Source organism: Echiichthys vipera, assembly GCF_963691815.1.
Source record: "Echiichthys vipera genome assembly, chromosome: 10".
Classification (NCBI taxonomy): domain Eukaryota; kingdom Metazoa; phylum Chordata; class Actinopteri; order Perciformes; family Trachinidae; genus Echiichthys; species Echiichthys vipera.
The window spans coordinates 13,020,637-13,046,244 of record NC_139835.1 but is presented as its reverse complement, the minus strand read 5'-3'; the positions used below and the strand labels follow the sequence as shown (position 1 = coordinate 13,046,244).

Genomic DNA, 25,608 nt, shown 5'->3' with positions numbered 1-25,608 from the left:
CTTCCTTTGTATCTTCACTTTCTCTCTTCGGCTGTTCAGTTTTCTCTTTCGGCTCTTTTGCTTCTCTTTGTAGATTCATCCTCATTTGATCCAGCTCTTTATCTTTCTTCTCACACTTTTTCTTAAAGTTTGCAGTCTCTTGCTCTTGTTCCTTCACTCTTTCCTTAAGGGCATCCTTTTCCTCTTTACTGCGTTGCTTTGTGGCTTTAATCACATCATCTTTCAGAGCACATTTTTCATTCAGGTTTGTTATCATTCTGTCTTTCACCATATTGACCTGTTTAAGCTGGTTGTTCTCCCTCTCAGCCTCCGCTGATCTTCTGCCAATCTCTTCTTTATTGTCCTTATTTTTCCTCTCTTCTGATTCCCTCGCCAATTCCAGAGCCTCAATCCGTTCATCTTTCTCTTTAGCAATTTGAATCATGTCTTCTACCATCCTCTCCTTCTCCTGAACTGCTTGCCTCAGCAGATCATTGTCCCTCCTGGCCTTCTTAAGCTGTCTTGCTTTCTTTTGGGATATATGATCCAGCTTCCTGTTGCTTTTTTGGAGTTTTATAAAACCAGGCAGCAATTGCCGAGTGCCATTCTCCACTTCTATTTCCTCAATCTTCGCCAGCAGTTCTCTAACCTGAATGTCTCCAACCTTGTTGAAGTTATCAAAAACATGATATCTGTTCCCACATTTGTCCACCAACCACTGAAGGGCAGGCCATCTCTCAATATGTTCCTCAATGGGAGTGACTCCCAGTTTGTCTCCCCAAGTGAACAGCACGATGGTTCGTGTCCACACCCAAACTCCAAGCAAGCTTAAGTGTTCCTCTGCTTTCAACTGGTCTGTTTCACTGAAAGTTTCATCACTGCGTACGACCATCAGGACAGCATGGGGAATGGGGACACACAGAGATGGACTGTGGGTAATCTGCTGTTGTACCTCCTGTGGAGTGTCTTTTGAGCAGTATCTCCCATGCCAGCCAGGAGCCTCAACCACAGTGACACGATTTTTGTAAACATCACCCCATCTCTCGATGCACTGTGATGTTGGATTTCTAGCAGGAAATTCTTCTTTTCCAAGAATGGTGTTTCCAGCCGAGCTTTTCCCAACCTGCTTTGGTCCCACGATGAGAATTTGCAGGAGTGGGATTAGATGAGACTCTCCTGGATTAAAAAAAAGAATGCACGATTTAGGCAACAATATTATCTTGGAAGAATCGCAGGTCTAGATGCACTTTGAAAGAGTCATTCGTTTTTGATTTGGTAGAACAAGCGGCGAACAAGGATACACCTTAAGTATGACCTTTCAGTTGATGTGGCAAATGTATTAGCATGCAGAAGCCCATTAACACATCCATCAGATACAATCAATCGCATTCATTTGGAGCTGTAAATCGATATCCATTCTCTTTTAGCTCAGTTTTTTGTCTCGACCAACTACTGAAGGACATATCTAGCTCTTAATGTGCTATGTTCTTTTTTAGCACCGTTTTTTTTTTTTGTAAAACGTGTCTGCTGTGGCCAAAAGCTACACGGAGAGCAGTGTGAGTGAACTAAAACAGTAAATTGCAGGCCAGAAAACACAATGAGCTGAAAGAAGCTAAAGAGCTCTGGATATCTTAGGACATGGGTGTCAAAGTCAAGGCCCGGGGGCCAGATCCGGCCCGCAATTGAATGATCTCGGCCCCGGGATGATATTTGATTAGTATTAGAACCGGCCCGCACGTCACAGCCGCCTGCTGGTGTTTTTCACGCACCAAAACTACATTACCCACAATGCAACGGTAGCCTGCAAACTCACTGCAGCGCAGCAAGTATTCATCAGCATTCAGGGCAGATGTCAACTTTCAGCCCAATTACCGACAGAGCCATACAAAAATATGTGATTATTAATTTAATTATTATATATAATACGGTACACTGTGTCAGGTCTTGGTTCAATAGGTTATATGCAATCATTTGAAATTGTTTTAATAAACATTGAACCAGTCCGGCCCTCGGCTTGTAGCAGATTCGTTTTTTTGGCCCTCTGATGTGTTTGACTTTGACATCCCTGTCTTAGGGGAACTGCAGAGTCAGGGGAATCCTTCATATTACACATGGACATTTGATCCAGTGAAACAAAATATTGATCGATTAAGTGATGCTTACCCGTTAGAGATCTGAGTGTGCTTCTTGCCGCCTGCACATTAATTCGCCTTAGAATTGCCCTCTCTTCTATCCCTGTCCTTTCCCTCCTGGTTATTCTAGAGACTTCCTCATTTATCGTCACATAACCAACTCCTCCTGTCTCCATGTTTCCTGCAACCATTACATCAATCTTCTCCAAAAGTCGTGCAACCTGAGTGTCATCATCTTCTCCCCAAATGCTTGTGTCTAAAAAGTGGTATCCTTGTCCACACCTTTCCAAAAGCGCTTTGAGAAATCTGTGACTTGCAGTGTAGTCCTCTATGGACGACCCCCTCAGTCTCTCACATCTGGTGAATATTACGATCATGTTTCTCCACACTGTTTCATTAAGCAGCTCAAGAGGTCCCTCAACTACCCACTCCCTGCCTCGGTGAGCGCTGATGGGTATGACCATGAGGAAGGCGTGAGGTCCCGGTGGGCACATGGCCATGCAGGCTGCCATGTTGTCGTTCAACAGGCCGGGCTCTCGGACAAAGTAGTGAATCCACCTTTCAGGGCTGTTGACAATAATAACTGCACGGCCGTCACTCAGAACACCCTGTCTCCTGACACACATCTTCACGTCTCTGCTAACGTCAAACATCTGTCGGCCGAGGATGGTGTTTCCTGTCAGACTCTTCTCCAGCCAGTCGTGCCCCAGGAGGACAATCCTCAGCTCCCGAAGACAGTGTTTGTCCCCTGGTGGCAGACAGGATTTTTTTTGCAGGAGTGCAATATGACATCATATTATCAAGTGCTACCTATGCTAAAGGAAAAACTTATATCAGAAAACAAATGGAGCGTATTAAATATAGAAAGATTTTGGAACCATTTACGAAAGAATTTTGAAAAAAATGAAAAAAAGGTTAATTCTGGCCCTGGGAAGCTGTGATACGATTGAAAGTAGCTAAGATGGACTGTTGAGATTGTTTTGTTGTTTTCCACAGGGAACTTTTAATCTTAAATTATAAACCATGAAAAGTCAAAAAGGGATTGCTTGGCTTTTCTGAAGAACTGTTGTATGAGGTACTTATCCATAGTCAGTATGTTAACTATAGATGAAGGTAGCACACCGCTAGTTTGGAGAAGCAGGCAGAAGTTCAGACACAGAAGCTTCTGTGGACGAGAACAGCGGCTGCAGCAAAACCTACTTTACTTAGTCACCTTAAAAAAGGGGCTGTCTAAAAAAAGAAATATTAGTTTAAGTGACATTTTCTCAAACGTATTCCTACACATAACCACGATAAAATGAGTGATTATAATTTACAGTGATTGTAACAATGAAATGATGTTCACTGTGGAGACAAGAGGATACATATGAGCCGGAAGATAAAGAAGAAGAACTTCAGAGGAAGACTGAAGCAAAAGGAGAGAGAAGAGAGAGTATCTTATCTGTGGAAACTGGAAAAAGCTGATTTTTTATGTTTTTTTGCTGGCACCGTCCACAGCAGTACATTGCTTAGCTTCTGTGTCAGGACTCGTACCTGCTACAAACTAGCGATGTGCTAACTGTCATCTACTGTAGGTATAACACTGACTGTCGATAAGTACCTAATACAGCCCGACTTTAAAATAGCTGAACTATCTCTTTAAGGAACTCGTAAAAACAGGATATTTAACTATGATGACTGGGCACACTCTATCTGCTGAGGAAGACCTTTTGATGCATTTGAAAGCTCCAGGACAGTGACTACGTAGAACTACACTGACCATACTGATTTAGTGAGATCTATGTTCTTGTTCACTCTTCTTTGACAACCATTAACCTGAAGGTATATAACTGTCAGAGAGGCACAATGCTACTATTTTTATACTCAAAGTGTTAAAGGTAAGAGCAAATGTAATTCAACAGCATACCTTTCCATGTCTGTGCTCCGCGGCCCACTGAAACCCTTTCTTCCATCTGTTATTCTGTCAAATATTTCTTTCAGAGTACACCTGTGCTTTAATGTTTGACTCAGCTTTCTGCCTAAGTGTTTAAAGTCCAGTCAATCCAACCAGTCATATAACACCATATGCATATACATGCAATCTCTATAGGAAGAGATATCTGATGTAATTTTCACAAACAGTGAACAACTTTTGAACAACAAACCACGATTTATAGCCAGGGCCTCAGTTCACTGTGTGTATAATTTACTCTAATGGTACTGGTCATTTACAGCACTGAAAACACATTTTCTCAATCAATACATTACATAATCATGTCTTGTGGGCTCAGCTGGAAAACACGTCATGTCATATATTTCCATGCACTGATCAGGGCTGAACAACATTCAACTAGTTGAAACATTTCAGTCTGACCTGATTTAACTGTACACACACAGTCCTGATGAAGATTGGCTGAGCTTTTCAATATTCAACTCAAAAAATACCTAAGCCCCCCCCCAAAAAAACCAACATAGCTTTGATTGTTGCTTATTTAGTCATGAAAATGTATATTTTATAGAAAAACATATGACTTGAAACCAAGTTTTTAGTTTCAGTTTTAAAGAAAACAAGTCAAGATACTTGAAGGGCATGTATTGTGTTAACGAGAACAAGAATCACACTGTCATCTTCCCCAGAAAGCCTTTTTATTCAGGTTCAAATCCAGAGTTTATGCCACAGCTGTTGCATTGTCCGTCTGTAAAAGAGTCCCTGAGTCAGAATTAACTCGATTCAGTGACTGTGCAATACTGCACATCATGCAAAAAGTAACTGACTACATTAAGAAACCATGATTAATTACAAAGTTGGAAAAACGCTTTGGAAGCATCTTTTCTGTGACTACATCCTTCTGTCTGTGGCTTTAATTAGAAGAGGCACCTCTGAAGGCATTCACAGCTCCACACTTGAAAGGTGAGTCAGAGTCAGGTAAAAGCATTGCAAATTATTTTGTAAACTGCACCCCGGAGGCCAGCTCACTTTACCTTCATCTAAGCTTTTCCATCAGCGGTACGTTTGGTGTTAGCCTGTATGCAAGGCCTGTCATTCAAAAGAACTAATGCAAAAGAACACAAGATCATCGCCGCCATTTTTAAAAATGAACATCAGACTCATTTACACTATCTACATATTTATAGTCATATTTATAGTCTCTCAACATCCTGTCACACATCCTATGACTGTACATCCAGAATGTCTCCAGGACGTTTGATAGACAATTGTTTAATGTGTCATTCGAAAGGTCTACTGCGAAAGAACAGCTACATACATCTCTACCATTTCTAAAAGTGAATGCGACATTCACCTTACCTTATGTACATATTTTCAGTTTACACACTCTCTACATATTGTCACATTTGTGACTTTAAACTGTATCTCAATGCAAAATCGTGGGTGCGTCATGATGATGCATGGAGGATGGTTGGAAATGTGCCAATGTGAAAATGGTTCAGTTGATGAACGAGAAACGACGGGAGGAAAAAGTGTTTTGCGTGAACTCAGCTACCCCCTGCCCCTGAAATCACGCTTGGCTATATTCTTTGTATCTGAACTGCTGTGCAAACATAAGACACTCAAACAAATCCAAATAAGTCAAAGGAGTAAGAGTTGTTTGTGATCAAATCCTTTAATATTCTCAAGTGTTTTATTTGAAGAAAACATAAAACTAGCCTTATAAAACAAAACAAAAGCTGACGCAAGAGGTGCCACTCAGTTATCTTTGAGATTTAAAAAAGTTAAGTGATATCAATTTGTAATATTTAGTTATGTTGGAGATCTCAGGAAACAAAAAGTCAGTTACATTTATTTTCTGAATAAAAAACATCCAGTGTAAAAAAGTTTTTCCCAGATACTTCTCAGCATCCTTTCTGCTTTGGAGCTTTTTTTTTTTTTTTTTTTACTGAATGACAGGAGGAGTTGGATCGCATTGGTATCTGATCAGATTTGAGGAAAAAAAAAGACAACAGGCCAAGATACTAAAGCTTTTACCAAATATGTGAGGTAAAGTATCTTCTATTACCATTAGGAACTGAGCCCTTGGTGCATAAGAGCAAACGCAATCCATTCTCATTTCTTTTTAATTCTTTATGTTGAAACTTTAGAACAAGCTGCTTGGCAACTAGTCCAAGCGACTTGCTTTTTATACCGGAGGACATTTTCTTTACTACCACAGGGAGGCTCAGTTAGCGTCTACACTTTCACACAAAAATTAAGCGGCACTGTCTATTAAGGCTTGCATGAAATCTGTATTGGTTGAGATAACTCTACAGAGAGAGGAAATACACAACATATTGCTGCTGAGGAGCGACAAATTAAAACCAACAAAACATATGATTAACATGACATGTGGCACAGGGAGGGGAGAGCAGGACACAAAATATCCCCTCCATGTCTTGCTACCATTGTTTGCATTTCTGCACCAGGAAATCTGGCTTTTAACACTGGAAAAGATCCACTCATGTACTGCAGCAGCCAGCGTTTAATTTGTTGCAGTTATAAACAACCAACTCTGGGATGACCAATTCTAAAATAGTGAAATGTACAGAGCTGTGCACAGACAAGGACATCCAGAGAAACGAAGCTGCCTGCAAGCAGCTTTCTTTAACTAACAACTATGTACAGGTATAAAGATGCCTTCAACAAACCAACGATTTCTATCTTTCCACTTTTAAGATTAAAAATGGTTAGAAATTACTCATTCGCTTCGGTAATCAAACCAAATGAATGCACACTTCATGCACTGTAATGGGAGGAGGAGGGTGAATGTATAAACATAACGCAGAGGTAAAAGGGTGGGTTCTGTTTTAAAGGGGTGGCAAATTAGCAATTCCTTGCCTGAGCAAGCTTGATTTAAGGCAAAGGTTAAATATCTCTACGACAGTCTATATCTGGGCAGAACAATAATATGCCAACAGCTGTGAGGCTACATGAAGACAGTTGGTGACCTTTTTCTGAAATTCAACAGCAGGAGCAGAATAGAGCAGCGTGCACTGCATCTGAACTGTAAACACTGGCATTGGAGGGGGGGCAGTGCTTCAGTGTTTAAAATCTGGGATGGCTGGTTGAATAAATGTCACATTTAGGGGGTAAAAAAGCATCAAGCGTTAATGTTAATGAACGATAACATGTATGCAAATTCCTATTTGTGTAAAATAAGTGAAAATGGGAATAGAAACTGGGAAAATAATTCAAATGTGTCATGATGAATCTGTGGACGGTGGTGCTGTGGGCTACAAATGAGGCCTGTAACAGAGGGTAGGTGTCCCTGATGAGGTCAGTTTTCACATTCAGAGCTCTTGCTGTAGTTTAGCAGACACCAGCCTTACAGATGTTAAGATGTTAAAGGGTCAGTTCACCAAGATCACAATATAAGGAAAAAAAAAGAGAAAGAAATTGATTGAGATTGAGACTTCTGCTGCAAACCCAATACAACTGAGGTGAACTGAATGTAATTAGTGGTGCTCATAATATTTAAATTTTTGAAAAACTCAAAAGCAATGTCTCTTTCCAGAAACAATGTGCCTACTACTTGGATCATCCAATGAAGTCAACATGGTCCGTTTTCCCTATTGTTTTTACATGTGAGGCATCAGAAATGATCCAAAGTAACAGATATGTTTTTAAATGTACTTTTACAATAATTTGAGCACCATGGACATTTTCTTCACCTACAGTGTACTGGAGTTGCAGTAGAAGTGTCAGTGGTGGCTCAAACCCTGGGCACATAAGAACCCACACTATCCACCTGGCTAGATACCCATAGGTTAAACAATAATATTTTGTGATTTTGGTGAACCCGAAACCAGGCTGGTCCTCAAGGCACCGGTTCTCATTACAAGTCCCACTTAGTGAAAAAAAGGAGGGAGATGTGTCCTGCATCTTATAGAGTGCTGTTGCAGAAACACACTGCCCCTGGATGGTTACGATTAAAAAAAGATCAGATACGGATCGGCTTGTGTTCTGTGGGTAAAAAGAATTACCGTGTCACAGCTCCCTGATTGGCTGAGGACTCTGACAGGAAGTAGCAGAGCAGGAAATGGGCTGACTAGCTGTCCATGTGACCTCAGACAGGTTAAGAGCTTAAGCTTGGGTGTTTTACCAGGATTTAATGGGACTTGGATGTAGACAGTTGCTGGATTAAGAAAGGTGCAGGGGAATACAGTACTGCATCTCCCCCTCCTAATGTTCTGTATCACACCAGAGAGCTTGAACCTCAGACCTACCATGCTCTCTCTCACTCTAGTGCCATTAGTGTTTCTAACTCTGGTCTTTATTATGTTTTCACAGCTGGGTCTCTACCCCGGCCTGCCAACTGACTCAACAGAAGGAGGAGAATGGAGTTGGGTAGGGGTGAGACACCGCAAGGTGACCGTACAGGAACATCCGTACACAGAGGGGGGTGACACACTTTAGTTTTGTTTCTTGGCCTCCGGGTTGCCGTAACTGGAGCCCGTTTTCTTCACCTCGGTGACCCCTATGAGGCGGCGGATAGCTATCGAGGCTGGAGAGAGAACAAAGGAGAGAAGGAAGAGTGGATTAAATGAGGAGAATTATTAAAACCAACAACACTGTGCCTTTTTTCCCCACAGGTGAAGCCAAAGAACCACTGCCTCCTGCTCAATCCACAAAATGAAGAAGCCTTGGCATTTAAGGGCCATAGAGTTTACCCACCTATAATGAGGAAGATGATAAAGCCAATAATGAGGAGGGGGGAGCCACTGACGGCCACTCCACAAGCAAACTTGATGAGCGGCGAAAGCAGGAGGGTGGCCCAAAACAGGAAGTTAAGCAGTGTCCATGGCCGACGACGTGGGGTTATTGCAGGTCCGGGGAACTTGCCTTCCTTTTTGTAGGTTTCCTGTAAGGCATCCTGAGCAGAAAAGGAAGAAGAACTGGTTTGCACATTTGACCTAAGACAATAGTTACCTTTATACTTGCATTAAACATACAGTACACAGGAATGAATGACGTGCAACGAGTGATGCATCCAAAGAGAAAATACATGTTCTCACAAATTAAGGACCAACCCTTCAAACCAGTCCTCAAGGACCAGAGATTAATGATTATAAACTTTATTTATATAGCACTTATAACCTAAATGCAGCTCAAAGTTTTGAGATTACTATAAAGGATCCAATACAGGTCCAATCAACATGTTATTGACATAGACTTTGACAGTATCAGTATGCAACAAGTGAGTTGTGGTGCCTGCGTGTGTGTGACTGAATTTGGACAAAAACAACAGCAATGACTGGCCCATCAAAACATCTGTGAATACTTTTTTCATTTTGATTACAGATTCCTTTAATGTCAGCTTTTTTCAGTTTACCTTCTCCTGGTAGAGCTTGTGCAGCCAGATGGCACACTCTTTCTCATCATCTGGTATGTCCTCCACAGGAAACCGCCTGGTTGAGAAAGAGGAAAAAAATGGTCTTAAACTGGGAACGGACCTTAAGATTCTTGAAACTACAATGGTTAGTATTTCAGCTGACATTCACAGATTTGTGAAGAGACCTTTAGAAATGAGCACAAAATGAACTGAGAAAATACAAAAAGGACATCACACTGGATGGAAGGCTGCTGCATCACCAGAATCTCGTGAGAACAAGGATTCAGGAACATGCAACAAAACAGAATGCGGATGAAGAGGTGGAGCGGGTCGTCCACTAATCAGAAGAGCGACAGTTTGATCCCCAACTTCTCATGATCGCATATCGAAGGGTCCTTGGGCAGGACACTGAACCAGTGTGCGACTATGCGTCTGAATGATCAGATCAGACCCTTTATAAGCAGGTGGCCCCTTGAATGGTAGCCTCCGCCATCAGTGTGTGAATGTGGGTGGGTGTGTGTGTGTGTGTGTGTGTGTGTGTGTGTGTGTGTGTGTGTGTGTGTGTGTGTGTGTGTGTGTGTGTGTGTGTGTGTGTGTGTGTGTGTGTGTGTGTGTGTGTGTGAATGGGCGAATGTGGCAAGTAGTTTAAAGCATTTTGAGTGGTTTGAAGAAAATAAGGCCCTATATAAACACAAGTCCATTTACCAACTGATCCAGAGTGGAACAGATGTAGTCAGATTACTTGTGCAATGATATACACAATTCAGCCCCGCAATAACAAGGGAAGAATAGAAATATTGAAACCGTGGCAAACCAACCTAAAAGAACCATTGGATATTATAAATTATACATATGAATTTTATTTTATTTCTTAGTTTATTTGTCATTGGAAAATGCAAAAAACACTAACAGGTTAAAGCCCCTGTACACCCACACAGGTGTTTTCAGTTAACCTGCTTGATTAGCCCTCTTCTCAGGACTGTGTGGGTGTGACTTCTGTGATTGATTGACATCTTCCTGAGTCTCCCGTTACCTTTGTGTCACCTTAAGGCAGGACAGAGCACACCTTTATCATTGTAAGTGGTAGACGAACATTTATGACCTCATAAATTCCCATCAAAGCCTTCAACCAAAGCAGAGGTTTCACCAGCCAGAGTAACTGAAAACACCTGTGTGGGTGTTGAGGGGCTTTAAACTAACTATATACTGATGTATTGCATACAAGATTTCTAGCCAACACTAATTTGCAACTCTGGTTAGGTTTTTCCATCTAAAAAGATCATAACATCATGCCCCAAAATACTTTTACTACTACATTCATGAGAGAAAATGAGAACATTCAGCTAACACAGCATGGAAGCATATGACTCCATTCATAATATAACGGACAATAAGATGTACCATACATTAGTTTTTGTACTGTCATTGTGATTTGTCTACATTGTTGTATTACGTGATTATGTTTTTTGTTTTCTATGATGAATGTGTTTTATACCTGGCTGCAACCAAATTTCCCCTGGTTGAATAATAAAGTGTGACTTGACTACATTTCATGATGAATCTAGTCCTCGGAGAGCATCACAAAATAATTAATGATATATGTAATATCGTAAATCACTTGTGGCCTGTTATGACAATTATTTACCACCTGGGGGCTCCCTCACCTAAAACTCTTTTCCACTCTGCAACTCAGATCATCTTTTTTTTGCACTCAGGGATTTCTTTAAACTAACAGGTTTAGTGTAATGTTTAACCTACTCCAGTCTCCTCAACTATGAAACCACAAAACAGTCTCTGTCTCGTGGCCAGCTCTCGGCTCAGTAGGACTGTACTTGCCATTAGAGTTATTGTTCTGAAACCATTGACATGCTGGGACAAAAATGCAGTCGGTGGGGCATCAAAGGGTTCAGAGTACATTCATCATTTTCCACTTGAAGAAACTCAGTACAGCTGGCAGTGTAATGAATCATTACTACAATGACGGACGATTCCAAAGTAAATGGAGGGTATCAGTGGAACTCACCTTACACTCATGTCAGCTTTGTACTTCTTGCCGTTGACGATGCCGAGGAGAGTGGGAGTTTGGTTGTCTTTGAAGTTGAGAGTCACATCATACACAGCAGTTACTGTAAGAGAGAAAAACAAAGCTAAGGAATAAAAGACCCGTGTGAATTCCGCATGATGGACTTTGTGTGTGTGCTTGTACACACTACCTGTGCCCTTAAGACATTGCAATGTGGTGGTGAATCCTTTGGTTCGGGGCAGGAGGTGGTATTTGAGCTTGGGCAGGCCTTTACTCTCTGCCACCTGCATACTGATTTGGTGCTTCGTCTCTGTAAAGCGGGTGCCCTCGCAATACAACAGAAACTGTGGAGGGAGATGAGTCGTGTTACAAATATATACAATAAAAATCACAAACCTGAGGTGACCTCCTTTCTCTTGTCCCATCAACTACACTACTTCTGCTCAATTACAGATGAAATTCACCTAAATGTAACACAGCTAAAATAAAGTCACTATCTCAATAGGCAGGTGGATGACCACTCTACAAAAGAGCGCTTAGTTTGCTCATCTGACCACATAAAAACTATGTCATCAGCAGTGACCTAATGCTTGACTTAAGGAGTAATAAGATCAACTGCTGATCCGTCTAATCTCGGCTAGTGAACTGGTTGAGTCACACAGAAAATCTGCTTTACATTTTCAGTACAGGTACACCGACAGCCTCCAGGAAAGATGTCGCTGTGTAGAATTTAGGGCAATCTAACATTAATAAGTGTATAAACACGAATAATAATCGTTGTGTTTTCGTTTAGTGTAGAATGACACGTTTGCATCAACATACAGACCAGGTCTGTCATGTTGCACCGCCATGTTTCTACAGCAGCCCATACAAACGGAGAGCCAAACCATAGATCTGCATGCAATCTGCAGCCTCACCCCTAGATGCTGCAAAACCATGTACACTAGTGCTTTGAACTAAAAAGAGCTGATTTGCCTGCCAAAGTGAGAAAAGGGAAAACCTGCTCAGCCTGTTTATGCACAGTGGAAAGTCAGGTTCATGAGGTTTCCCAGGAAAAACAACCCATACCCTCCTGTTGAGAGATTTAAAGTGCAGCTGGTGCACTCTGATAACTTGTACGTTTACCTCTACTGAGCTCAAAAGACATACTCATTCAAAAGGTCATACTTTTGATAATATATGGTTCTAGAATAAATGTACTTTATCACAATTTAGATATTGTATTCTTTTTCAAAGTTTTTGCAATTGTTTATATTGGTAGTAATAACATTGTGTTAATGGAAATGACTACTCAATGTATATAGTCTACAGGGTTTCCGACTGACATTTGACCTACTTTACTTGCCGTAGTTTTACTCACAGTTTTCCTGTGTAATGAGGGATTACCTCCAAATAAATTGGTCTGATAACTTGTTTTTTGTAGGACTTCTTTTTAGCAATCTCTCTGTGCTCTGAGAGCTACTGACTTAGTAGTACCATGATTGGTACAAATGATGGATAAGCTAAGAAACAAACCAAATAAACTAGTAAACAGCTCTACCAGATTATGTATTTCTCATTCTAAATGGAAACAGACATACTTCTACTTCACTGAAATGATGTACCCAGGTTACAACATGTCTGTTTGTTACCAGTCAATCATGAGAGGGTATTTCACAATCTTGTTATCTGACTGATACATAAGGTGGGATTTGTGCAATAGGATGTGTAGTGGCATGAAAATGATTCCAAGCTAAATCTTAACACACATCCTTATATTACACTTATAAACTCGTACCAGAAGAAAGACAAACACGGTATGTCTAATGTGTACTTACCCACATATATTCAGGATAGTCTTTGAGCCTGCTCAGTCCTTTGAAGACAGTCTTGCGGTCCTCCTCCCACTTTCTTTTGCAGAACACTATTTCTAGAAAGTACCAGGTCCAGCCAATCAGAGGAACCTTCAATAGCTCGTGTTTAGCTAGCACTTTTGAACTCTAGAAAGGGGAACAGGTAAATGTTTATCATGATAAAGCTTGGATTTTTTATTCGAATCCGACTTTATCAATAAATGAATACTTCATCATCAACATGACCATTTGCACGTTTGAGTGTTTCCTTGCATTTGTGAAGAAAACAGGTCTGTATGCATTGAAGTACCATGCTTTACAACTGCAAAATTATATTAAAATATCGGTTTACAGAATCTCACACAACTCATGCAGTATAATAGTCGCACGGACTAGAAGTGCACCTGTACATATAGCAAAGTTTGTTTGGGAAGTACTGAGCATACGACTTGGATTATACTATATAGGTCTGTCAGCCTTTGTAAACAGAAATTTTGATATAGTTTTGCTGTTGTTAAATGCAGAACCCTTTTTCTTCAATGCATCAACCATATTTTTAAATTCTTCATTCCCCCTGGAGGCATGTGACAAACAAAGTTTTCATCACAAATTCAAAGCAACACTCGGTGAGTAATTGATATAAAAATTGTTATTTTGAGTGTGCATTATTCCTTTAAGAGCAGGACCTGGTGTTGACAATCAATTAAAAAAGTATGTAAAGATTAAGGTTTGGGTATCTTTTATATTTTGCTATATTACTGACCCCTAGGATGCCAAATCTTTCACACATGGTCCAGCCACACAGGAAGTCAATCTCATAGTTGTGGTTCAGGATGGTGATGACATGCTCTTTGCCAAACTTGTCCACCGTAGCTTGGTCGGTATATAGGGTACATTCTGTGCCAGACCACCACTCCAGCAGCATCACCAACTCTGCAGAGAAGTAACAACACATCAGGCGCACTGGGAAAGCATTAAAAGTAAGAAGTATGTTAAGTACAAGTTCAGGGCAAATTCTTCTAAATACACGTCAGGTTTGCCCATCAGTTTCGCTGATTAATATAACTGTGATTCATGTTAAATATTTGTTGCTTATAGTGAAAACCCCACAAACTCTGCAGCTGTATGGAGCTTTTTTGGTGTAAATGTAGTGTCTCATTAACCCACTGCCACCTGCCCAGCAATCAAACAGCAGGGAGTTAGTTGGTGTCTGGTTGTGGAAGATCTAGCAGATAGGGATTGTAGTGTATAGTGTGACGACACTAACTGTTCTTGTTTATATATTTTTTGGAAATATGAAATATTGTATTCGCATTAAAGAAAAATATAATGTATGGCAACAACAAAGGTGTATCATGTACTCACGACTCCAGAGGGAGTAGGACAGCCGGCAGTTGATTCTGCGATAGAGCTGCTTGTTGATGGGCCAGAGGATGCAGGTGCAGAGCTGAATGAAGTTTATGATGAGGCCGCTCACCACAAACACAAAGCCCATCAGCAGCTGGAGTATGAACAGGCTTTTCAGGTAGGCTAGCAGAGCCATGGCTGAGGAGCCTGGAGAGCGGGGAAGGCTCCTCTATACACTACGACCGACCTGAGGGCAGAAACAGAGGAGGTAGAGCCACAGCAATGAAAATGGGAGGTGAGGCTGGCAAACGATTAGAGATCAATGTAGCAGTTAAGTCAAATTAAAACGGACTGCGGTGTTTCTTACCACGGTGGGATCCTTTTACAAGCCTCGTTTACACGGTCCGTCAGCCAATATTACAGACCTGATGGAGACAGGAGAACAGAGAGTGAGCTAAGAGTTGCAGATGTGACATAAAAGGCTACAGTGCAGTGTCACTACAGTGGAATTAAATAAAGTGTATGTCTCATCAAACTAGTTAATTGTGTTAGCCAATGACAGGAGAACGTCTTAAACAAAGAGAAGTAGCCTCTATCGTTCTTACTGTGAGTGGAAACTTAGTTTAAACAATCCAAAAGACAGATACCGGGTCAACCTATACAGTAGCACATACCTTGGTAAGTAATGTGCCATTATACTGTAACTATTTCACCACATTACGGTTTGACAAAGAGCATGGTTATTGAGTTTAGGTGGTGTCTGTCCTCATTTTGACCTCAGCCTGATCTTTCCCAAAGGCTATGAGACAAATGAATGGCATTAGAGATGCAGCTCCAATATGACTAGTTAGCTGAGAAAATCCAATCCAGTCAGTTCTTTTTTTATTAATATCATACACAGCAATACAGTTACAGCGATCTAGTCAATTAAATTCTATGTTTGCAACACCAGATAGGGTTTTTTTCTTATTACATTTTAAAATACCTGTTTGCAGTGCATTTTACACGAAAGTGTTATTTATTTTTTCTGCTAATGTATACTTTATTTGTTAATAAATATTATTTGTTAATAAATATTATTAAGTACATTTATATGTGTGTTAATTTGTTACCATTATTTAACAAGGCTAAGGCTAGGTTTATGTCAAGCCTGATGCCTTCACTCACATGGAAAGGCATACCGTTCATTCATTCATTGAACAGGAGGGTTGGATCGGTATCACATTGGATCAGAAAAAAATGGATTGGTGCATCTCTAAATTGCATTACACATTATGACATTTCAATAGACTATGCATATCAGTTTTAAAAACAGAGTGCACTAAATTCAGTAATAGTTCAGCTTAAGAGTTTCTATTCCATACTTTTAATAAGAAATTGACACAGGCCTAAGAAAACTAAATTTCAGGCTTTACACTTCCCTTTAAGCTGTTGGGCTGAGAAAATTTGGAAGTGCAGTGCAACTAGTATTTCTTGTGATATACTTTATGTATTGTTTTTTATCTACAGAGATGTCTGTTCAACCATTTGTTCATGGTTGTATAGATTTAAATGGTAACACTGGGATATCTGTTAGGAAAGACATCATAGAAAGTACACTTCTTGTAATGAATTATTTTATTATTATTTGGTATATATATTACTTAATACCTCTCTATGGTTTGGCAACTTGCCAGTTCAGTCATAGCCCCAGATCACCTGACTTCTACACGCCCATGAAGATCATTGGTCCGTCACATACATCCCAGTTTACAGGATATTTTTCAACGACCCATATTCAGAGGACCAAAAATCATCTCACATCTGACTCATACTCTCCACCCTGAGTGTGGTGTGGTTGTACTTAGGAATGGGTACCAAAACCCGGTTCTAAATTTGCCCTGGGGCAAGATTTTTAAACGCCTAGTATCGATAGGCTCCGTCGCTGTCTGTCCTGCTTGACGCTCCTCGGATTCCTCCTGATCAGACTCTGTCAGAGCCCGTCCTCCTGTGCAGGGGGCGGGACGAGGTGCAGTAGAGCCTGTCTGTCACCATGTCTGTCACTCTCTCACACCGATAGAGACGATGGTGGAGAGAACCAAGCAGTCCCAAGTGTGGCTTTATTTCACCAAAATTGACGCAAATAGTAATGCTTTTTAAAATAAGTGCAACAAAAGTTTCGCATGTAAAGTGGGGCAACACGAGAAACCTCTCAAAACATCTTTAAGTGCATAATATTGAGATGGACCGTTTTTGACAGCCTAGCTCACAACTCTCCCATTTCCCCGTCCACCTCAGGTATGTATTTTTTTATGTCTCACACACACTTTAAATGGCGTTATCAGGCCAGTCCCTTCTGATTGAGGTTTTTACATGAGGCATTTTTATTGTGATTACTAGGGTCCATGTAAACAAACCTAATGAGCACATATCAGGCCACCCGGCCTTGAATGGACTGTTCCCACATCTGCACTAAAGCCCATTAAAGTATAGGCCAAGCCAGTTTAAAGCTGTTCTGAGAAACATTTCTAATCCGAGCTGTCCTTTTGCAGATCTTTGTGGCAATCTGTGGACGCCCACTCAACCTCAGAACTGCCATCCATCTTCTTTGTTTAAAGTTGTCTTTCTTTTAGTGACAATATCACCAACTATTAACACATTTATGCTAAATGAGCACTTTATGTTGTACTTAAAATGTTTTAAATAAAATAAATCTACATATCAGTCTTTGTTCACATAGACATAGCATGCATACAATTTATCATGCTGTGATTGGGTGGGGTGGGGAGACTTTCTAGCTTGTTTGTATTTCTTAAACCAACGGTGCCTTTGCAAAATAGATAAGTGTTGATAACAAAAGGAGAGGAGAATACCGAATGTTAAGCTTTATCCCAGCACTGTATCTGGTAAACCAGATTATTGTTCACATGATCAGGGATTTCTCACACATAATATAAAAATAAATGTAAAAAATAAGGATCCAGTCTTAAATTTCTGAAAGGAAAACAACTGTTGTTAATCAAACTATTTAACTGTAAATACAGAGGACTCCATTTGATTCACCAGAACAAGCCCTTTCAAAGTAAAACATCAACTCTGAACTTTATAAAGTTCAATTGATTGTGGAAGATTACACTGTTATATTATCATAGTGCTAGCAACATTCACTGATACAGCTGTGTCAGCAAACCAGCAGAAAAAGGCCGTCTGGTTTTTGCTTTTTAGAGCAACAGCCTGCATACTAGACAACAAGGGGGAGACAGAAACATTGTGTGCCTGCCTGGCTGCGTGTCACAATGACATAACGGCCTCCGACCACAGACAGTCTTGTTCAGAATCTGTAATGACTACTTTCTTGTTGCCTAACTTATTATCTTACTACGGCTGCCCTGGGTTAAAGAAATTCCTAGTCGACTAGCATCATACGGTCGACAGATCTGTAAAACTGAGTTTCTCCACAAAGAATCACGCAAAAGCCCCACTTTCACCTCTAGTCTTTACCTCAAGTCTATTATCATATTCATTCAAGTACAATATGGGTAAACAGCAAACCAAGCAGCCGCAAATTAACAGTTGATGCAAAGCCAGTTCATTGTGGTCAAAAAACGGAGGCAACTCTTATCTAGTGCAATCAGTCGCTCTCAAACACCACACACAGAATAACAAAGTGGCCTGGGTGTGAAGGAAAGGAAATCTTACATGCACATCCACTCCATCCAGCTCCGTCTCTTGGCCAAACAAACAGAATTTTTTTGTAAATCTCGGTGGGTAGAACACAGTGAAGTGTTGAAATACAGTCACGTGCGTGTGTGTCACCTATCGCCTGATGCCTCTGATCTACAGTCCAAACAGTTGTCTCTGCATTATGTTACAGATATGACCTTTGTTCCCACTGGGAGAGAGTGACTTGGAGGGGTAAAGTTACACTATTGCCGATTCACTCGTGGCTCCTGAAACAGATTTTGAAAGGGTGGCAAGCTCCAACGGTGAAAAATCAAAGGACAGTGTGTAGTAAAAACAGCTGGTACAGGACATGTTTTCGCCTAGAGCAGGTAGTAGGAGAAATGTTTCTCCATCAGACCTGAGAAAGTTACTCAGCCTATTCATCTGTAATTGTTTATAATAACATCATCACTAAAAGGGTGACTTCTAATCTACTGTAAAGGCTTAAACCTGCCCCAGGATGTGATATCCAGGAGAGGATTGGGGAGAATCTTTAGAAAATCTCAAGTCTCCCCCACAACTTCAAATTGTCTGATTTAGAGATCCATTTATAAAAAAATTCTGATTAAAAAATAATGTAGGGAGGCACTGATATTTTCCGTAGTATCCCTCTCACAAAAGGGGAATAGTATCAGCCAAATTGCTATTTTATCTAATTTTACAATCTGTGCATGTAAATTACTGGTAAATGTAAATAAAGGTCATGTAATTACACAGTTGTACCCCAGATGACATGAAACATGCGTGCTTGAGGTAGGTATATCTATATATGGGAGGATATATATCTATGAACATATATATCTACATCTTAAAACGTGCCAGAGAAAGCGAAAACATTCAACTTTCAACTTGTGTTTGGCCACAAGCAAACCAACTCTTGCTGCGGCAACAAGCAGCAACTCTGACCTTTGTTCTCATTTTCTGCAACATTCTCTTCTTACTGTCTCTGCACATGGAGTCATACAACATGAACACCTACATATTTCCACTTGAAATGGAGGCCTTGGTTCACAGAGCTAAGAGCAAAGTGCATCTAAACACTAGTGTTGTATATCAACAACTGGGTCCAAATTGGAACCGGTTCTAAAATTCAGATTCAAAAGGAGTCATTAAGAAATCAAAATTGTGATTCTGCTTATCAGTTCATAAACAACTACACACTTGTGCTCTTTCTGGCCTGGACGACGCCGCACCAAGTGCATGTGTGTATGCAATGCGCCACTGAGTAATTTTCATAGGAATGAACAGGGCTCTGCTTCAAAAGCTGCTTCTAGTTTTTTAATACATCCATGGACCAAGTAGCTGAGTGCCTTTTTTTCTTTTGGGTGGTTGGGCAGCGGTGTGCTGAGTGGAGGAGCGGCTGAATGTATGCTGTTATGTATGCTCAATGTATGTTTTTTGCATCATTTTGCATCAACACAATCTAAGAAATAGGGTGAAACTAAAAAGTTTCCAAGTGTAATTGACTTGACCGGTGCTCCAGTATTAAGAGAAAACAGTAAAACCCCATTTTGCTAAAAAATTTCACACTTGGCTCTCTCTAGGCCCAATCAGAATATCACCATTACTAAACTTAAAATAACACAGCGACTTCATCACATTATTGTGCTAATCAAACAAAGCAAAAGACCATATTTGTCTTGCATTGAGGTTTCAATAACCTCATAATAAATGGAATAACCGATGCTCAGAGAAACAAACAGTGGGTTTGAACATGAAAACAGACAGTGGAGGTTCACCTCCCTGCGGGTTCAGGCCCACCTGTAACCCCACAAAGATTATAGACGCTGACTGGGTTAAAGCTGCTTAAGGCCGGACAGCTGCTTTTGCTCTACATCACCTGAATACAGCTTCTATGCCAACAAATGACCATTGCTTTCTAGGAGTATCCAATACGAGAAAGGGCTGTTGAAATGTACGTTAAATGTCACTCGCTAAATGCTGGGAAACTTTAGCCAAAGTGTTAAGTTAACTTCTATCCCTTTAACAAGTTCTTGGCCTAGCCAAACCACTGCTCTTGCATTTAACTTACCAGTAGACATAGTAGGCCATTGCCATGACCACCAATGCCCCACAAATCCCTGTGAAGATCATCACAGCACTCTGGTTCAGCATTTTGGCTCCTGTTGTCGCCCCAAATCAACACCACATAAAAAAAAATAACAAAGAAAAGTCCTGCAGAGAGCAGTGGATAGTCACAGGCTGTCCTTCTCCATTGCCATGATAATCCCGCAGAAGGAAAGAGGGAGATTATGATGAGGACGGAAGAGCACAGCCAGATTCCAGATCCTGTTAAAGGTGCTGACTAATCAGCGCAAGAGTTTACTAAAGAGCAAATAATTTCATATCACCAGAAAAATGACCAACAAGAATGGATCTTCATTGAGCGCAAATACAAAAAAAAGAATCCACCAATGGATGCTGGGAAGACTGAAAGATGGCTCACTTCTGAGAGGAGGGAGGCACACATGTACTGTAAGCAGTGTTTAAGATACATTCCTGTTCCTCTAATCCAATGGATGAGATTAGGGCTGATTAGCAGGCTATGGGCACCCTGGATACGTCACATTTCATTAACATTACCAAAGCAAAAGGCTGGACTCTCTCCAACCAGGGTGGAGGTAGAAGAAGGGCATCTGTTGCACTAAAGCAACAAATCATAATGTAAGATTTCTTGCCTCACCTTGCCATTAGCCACTTGTTTGTAACACTCAGAATTGGGCAGAGGAGAGGACCTCATAGAGAGGGCCAATAGTTTCCTTAAACAACCTTGTCATGTGTGTTGCCAAGCTGTGCTTCGTTTCTCTTTGGTCAAGCATAATTAGAGCTGAATTAACTGGACGATAATTCAATTTCATTGTTTATCATCGTATCAGGGTGAAATCATATATCATGATACACAATTTTGTCATTTAAATTGATAAGCACATAAACTCAAATTTTTCAGAAAATCTGGTGTGAAATATTTTATTTATTTCACAGGAGTATACAAAAATAAGCTTTACAATGTGGTTATTATATATAGAGTGGTTTTTTATTGAATAACCAGAGAACATGCCATATTTTCACATATCTATATCGGGATAGAAGATTTTGGGCCATATTTTTAGAATAAACCCAAAGCCTGGAAATCATGATGTTTATATTACATCCTAGCTCCGGTTGTCTTCTTGACGTAACCTTGGTGTACCGCAAAAATATGTACAACAGATCTGCATAGCTCAGCCACACAGAGATGGCAAACAGGGCTAGTGGCAAGGCCTTTGGGTTTCCACACAGAGCTAATGTCAAATGTGGTTCAGACAAGCTGGCAGAGAGATGCAGAAAAAAAACTTCAGCGTTTACTGAAGCAAATAGGTCAAAGGTTAGAGTACAGTCCTGAGGCCTTGCCACTGGGCGCTAAAGCCAAATATAAATGGAGATTAAAATACATTGTGATAGGTTGACAATGAAGGTCGTCCATGTTTCAAAGCATTAAGTGCTCTCTATCCTGCACATAGCACCACTGTACAGTAAACAAAATATACACATTACACATTTTTATATCATTCTGACGATATATAAAGGTCATATCGCCAAGCCCTGAACCAACATGCACAACGCATTATCAAATGACTTTTTATCATCATCAACAAATAATCAACCAATGAAAAGACAAAAACCTGAAACTAATTGATCCTACAAACATATATCGTCTGTTTAGCCATCTACCCGTCGCTTAAAAGCTATTAAAAACACATTCAAGATCTTTGCCTTATTACAATAGTCACAGTGAGTGTAGTTTATTCCTCTCAGCAGAGTAAACTGTGCCCTTCAGCATGCTCAGTGATGTCTGTCCAAAGATAAAAAATGCAGTTTTAGGGTTGTTTCAAACTAATTTTCTACTAATTTGATATTGAAGAAATCTTGAAAACTACTCAAACGTTTCATGCAAACCCTCAAAAGAAGTGTGTCTCAGGAAGGACGGACAGCCCTTTGTCTAACAAATAAGACAAAGGGCGGGTTGATGTACAACGACCTTCCTTTATTGTGTGAGTGCTCCCTAACATGGTTACAACCTTTTCAAAGCTCTCTCTGGGCTCTGGAAGTAGCACATCTTAAGTAGAGATGACTGATAAGACTCAAGGATATATAAAAAGGTGCTTTTTGTTGTAGTCAGCAAAAATAATGTGACTAATGGCAAAAGGAGGAGGGGGAGTGTGGGATTACTCACGGATGGCCCTGCTCAGATAAAGGTTAAGGTGCTTCTCAAAGTCCTACAGGGCGATACTTGATGTGCTGATTAAGAGTTCAGTCGGTTACTATGTGCCAATAGTCATGTCGCTGGACTTTGAACCAACAGATTGTTCAATTGAGTGCATTTTCGTTACCTGTGTGATTCAGATATACAACCTGTCTGAGAAGTTTTAGGGTAGATGCTTTAATTTGGCCACCGTCGCAACACATGCAGGTCTTATCATATCGAACATGCATAAAACCCCCACAAAAGACTTAAAATGATGTGGACTGTGAAGAAATTATTTAAATAAAATAAACTAACTTTCTTTATTCTTAAGGAGACACTGAGCAAGCAACAAATAATTGGATACACACATAAGTAAATAGCTGACAACCTCTTGTTGGGCAGAAATATTTCTCCCAGGTTATAAACTGAAACATTTAGATGTTCTTGGTTTGGTGGTGTGTGATTATTGAGAAATGTCTATTAGGAGTCCCTGTGGCCAGCAGGTTTTAAATTATTATCACCAATACTGAAAAGATCAGATATTCAAAGAGTAATTCTCTCAGACAATGTGCATATCGCAATTTAGAAGAGTGGTTATTTGTCATAATCATATACAGATTATTGAAAATGATACACATAAGATACACCTTACATATTAACTAATAACAGATAAAAATATCAATGAATCACTAGCATACCACAGCACTGAAACAGTCGACACATCTCCCTGTCAAAGTCAATATGCAAATTTCCGTAAAAAAACTGCACTCTTCTATTGTTTTTTCTATCCATTTTGCTGCTCCAACAATGTAGAAAGTATAAAGGACTAGTGTATCTTATCCAAATACGGCTGTAGTGCAACTTTATCTACGTGGACAGTATTGTTAGATCACAGCTGCCTCTGGCACACAGAGCATGAGCAGTCACACCATTATTATCACAAGCTGATCTAAGGCGCACTGAATCAGTGACTTCTTTTGAATCACTTCTTAAAATGCACTTTTATAGACTTGTTTTATGAAATGTGGTCTATTATTTAATCTATTCATTTTTATTATTGCCTTTTTTACCTTATCTGTTCATTTCATTTTTATTTTTTGTTGTTTTTACTGTTCGTTAAGTGTCCTATCGTTTATTTTGCTGGTTGATGCATATATGGATTTCTTTGCTCTTGCTTTCAAAGCACTTTGTAAATTTTGGTTTTTGAAGGTGTTATATAAATAAACTTATGATGATCATTGGTATAACAAGTAGCCTGGCATTACCAGAATACTGTCAGGAATGATCATTGTAACATCACTTGCCTGTCACAAACGTACTGCTCGCTTCGTTGGTTAAAATTAAAGTTATAAAACAATAAAAGTTGGCACTGGATAGAAGAGCCGCAGACTGGAATGAACTTCAGTAACCTTTGGGCTGACGTGTGGTACGACATCCGTGCACAGGTCAACTCACAGACTTTCAGCGGGGCAAAGACATGCCCCACCGTTCAGTGTGTGGCGTGGCCCCCGAATAAAACCACACTGGTGGACGAACTTTAGTTAATGCACTGCACCCCCCTGAACATGCCAAATAATGAACCAGCGAGCACCTTCAGTCCAAGTGACCGGGCTCGTGTTTGACACATGTCATGACTGAGGCCGGGGGAAGTGGAGCTAGCTGCGCAGTTCACTCAAAGTTGCAAACGTATATCATTGCACGTATTTAGATGACAACACAAAATGACCCTAACTGTCTTGTTATTATAGGTGATCGCTGGCTGATAGAAGTCTAACCCGACTAACTAACTCAGCCGAGCAGTACTAGGACAGACTGGGCTGCTAACGCTAACTAGCATGCTAAGTTAACAAGACCCGTAAAATAGGGTAATAGTTATGTGTTGTATATTATATTGGCTATTTGGGTAGTTCAATAGCTAATGAGTGCAAAATGCTCCACATAAACAGTATGTGTAAACAGTCCATTAACCTCTGTCGCTTAACGAGGCGCTATGCTAGTTAGCAGCTAACAGTAGCAGTGAGTGTCAGTTAGTGTGGTTTTACCTGGAGATTATTCACTGGAGTCCGTAGGTTTGGTTGTACTCTTTCGCCGATTCCTCGCCTTTTGGGTGGTAAAGTAACTCGGTTATGGAGCTCTTCTGTAGTTCGTCCCGTTTCCTAAAACGGAATAAAAATGACTTGAGGTAGCGTTTATGCGATTTGCAGGAGCGCTATTGTTTGTGTGTTAAAGCCCCACATTTCCTCAAAGCCCATCTGAAGGTGGTGTGCCCTACATCCGGCCCGGCCCCTCATTCATTCTCAGAGATCATTAAAATGCACAGGTTTTTTTTTTTTTTTTTAACACAAAAACAAACGGGCCTTATTTTGGCTCGAGCTATTGAGAATTCATTTCACATTAAAAGTGTGATTTGTAAGTGCCTTTTGTCTCAGAAAGATACATTTATTCTCCAGCATCCAAAAAAACATGTAGGTTACAACATATCTCGCATGTTATCCACAAGTAGCATTGCCTTATCTGAAACATGATAGCCTAAAGTGGATAGTATAGTCACCCATAACTTGTGGCAGTTTGCTCTGTTGTGCTACACCACTGAAAATAAAATGATGCTAAAACATGTAGCCTTTTACTGCACTTTTAATTTGACACCCACGTTTCCTGACCTTGCATGTGCAGCGGTGCACAAGACAATAACTTTCCAGACATTTATCTCCCAAATCTCAAGCACAGAGCCAGCAACATGTCATTAAAATCATTTCATTCCCTGCATAGGTCTGCATGCCTGATCAATTATAGACCTCTTTAGCCCTCTGCTGGTGGTTTTGTATAGTTGCAGCATAGGTGGGAGGTGGGACAAGCTGAGGGACCAGAAACTTGTACACATGCGCCCTGAGGCTTTTTGTGCGACAAATCCGGTATATCTCTTGATAACATAAGGTATTTTGTTTTATCTTGCTGGACTATACTGCCCCAAACATGAACCTGTCTCTTTAATAGATGCATCCCTTCTCTATCTCCGAACCTGAAGTTTTTCATCCAGTTAGCCTCAAATCAGGTCCCATAATAG

At 40.4% G+C, this 25,608-nt stretch overlaps 1 protein-coding gene across 2 annotated transcripts; it reads right to left on the bottom strand.

The window, feature by feature from the left end:
- Positions 1-5,701: 5,701 nt before the first annotated feature.
- Positions 5,702-24,778, bottom strand: agpat3 (1-acylglycerol-3-phosphate O-acyltransferase 3). 2 transcript variants are annotated; one of them, XM_083922211.1, is made up of 10 exons: positions 24,587-24,778; positions 14,985-15,042; positions 14,636-14,864; positions 14,034-14,203; positions 13,256-13,417; positions 11,629-11,782; positions 11,439-11,541; positions 9,416-9,491; positions 8,758-8,956; positions 5,702-8,587 (listed from the first exon to the last, which is right to left on the bottom strand). In XM_083922211.1, the coding sequence occupies exons 3-10, from the start codon at positions 14,811-14,813 to the stop codon at positions 8,496-8,498; spliced, it is 1,134 nt and encodes a 377-aa protein (XP_083778337.1). In that variant the 5' UTR covers positions 14,814-14,864; positions 14,985-15,042; positions 24,587-24,778; the 3' UTR covers positions 5,702-8,495. The 2 variants fall into 2 exon arrangements, with proteins under 2 accessions (XP_083778337.1, XP_083778338.1); XM_083922212.1 differs by lacking the exon at positions 24,587-24,778 and adding an exon at positions 18,296-18,329.
- Between the last annotated feature and the right edge of the window lie 830 nt (positions 24,779-25,608).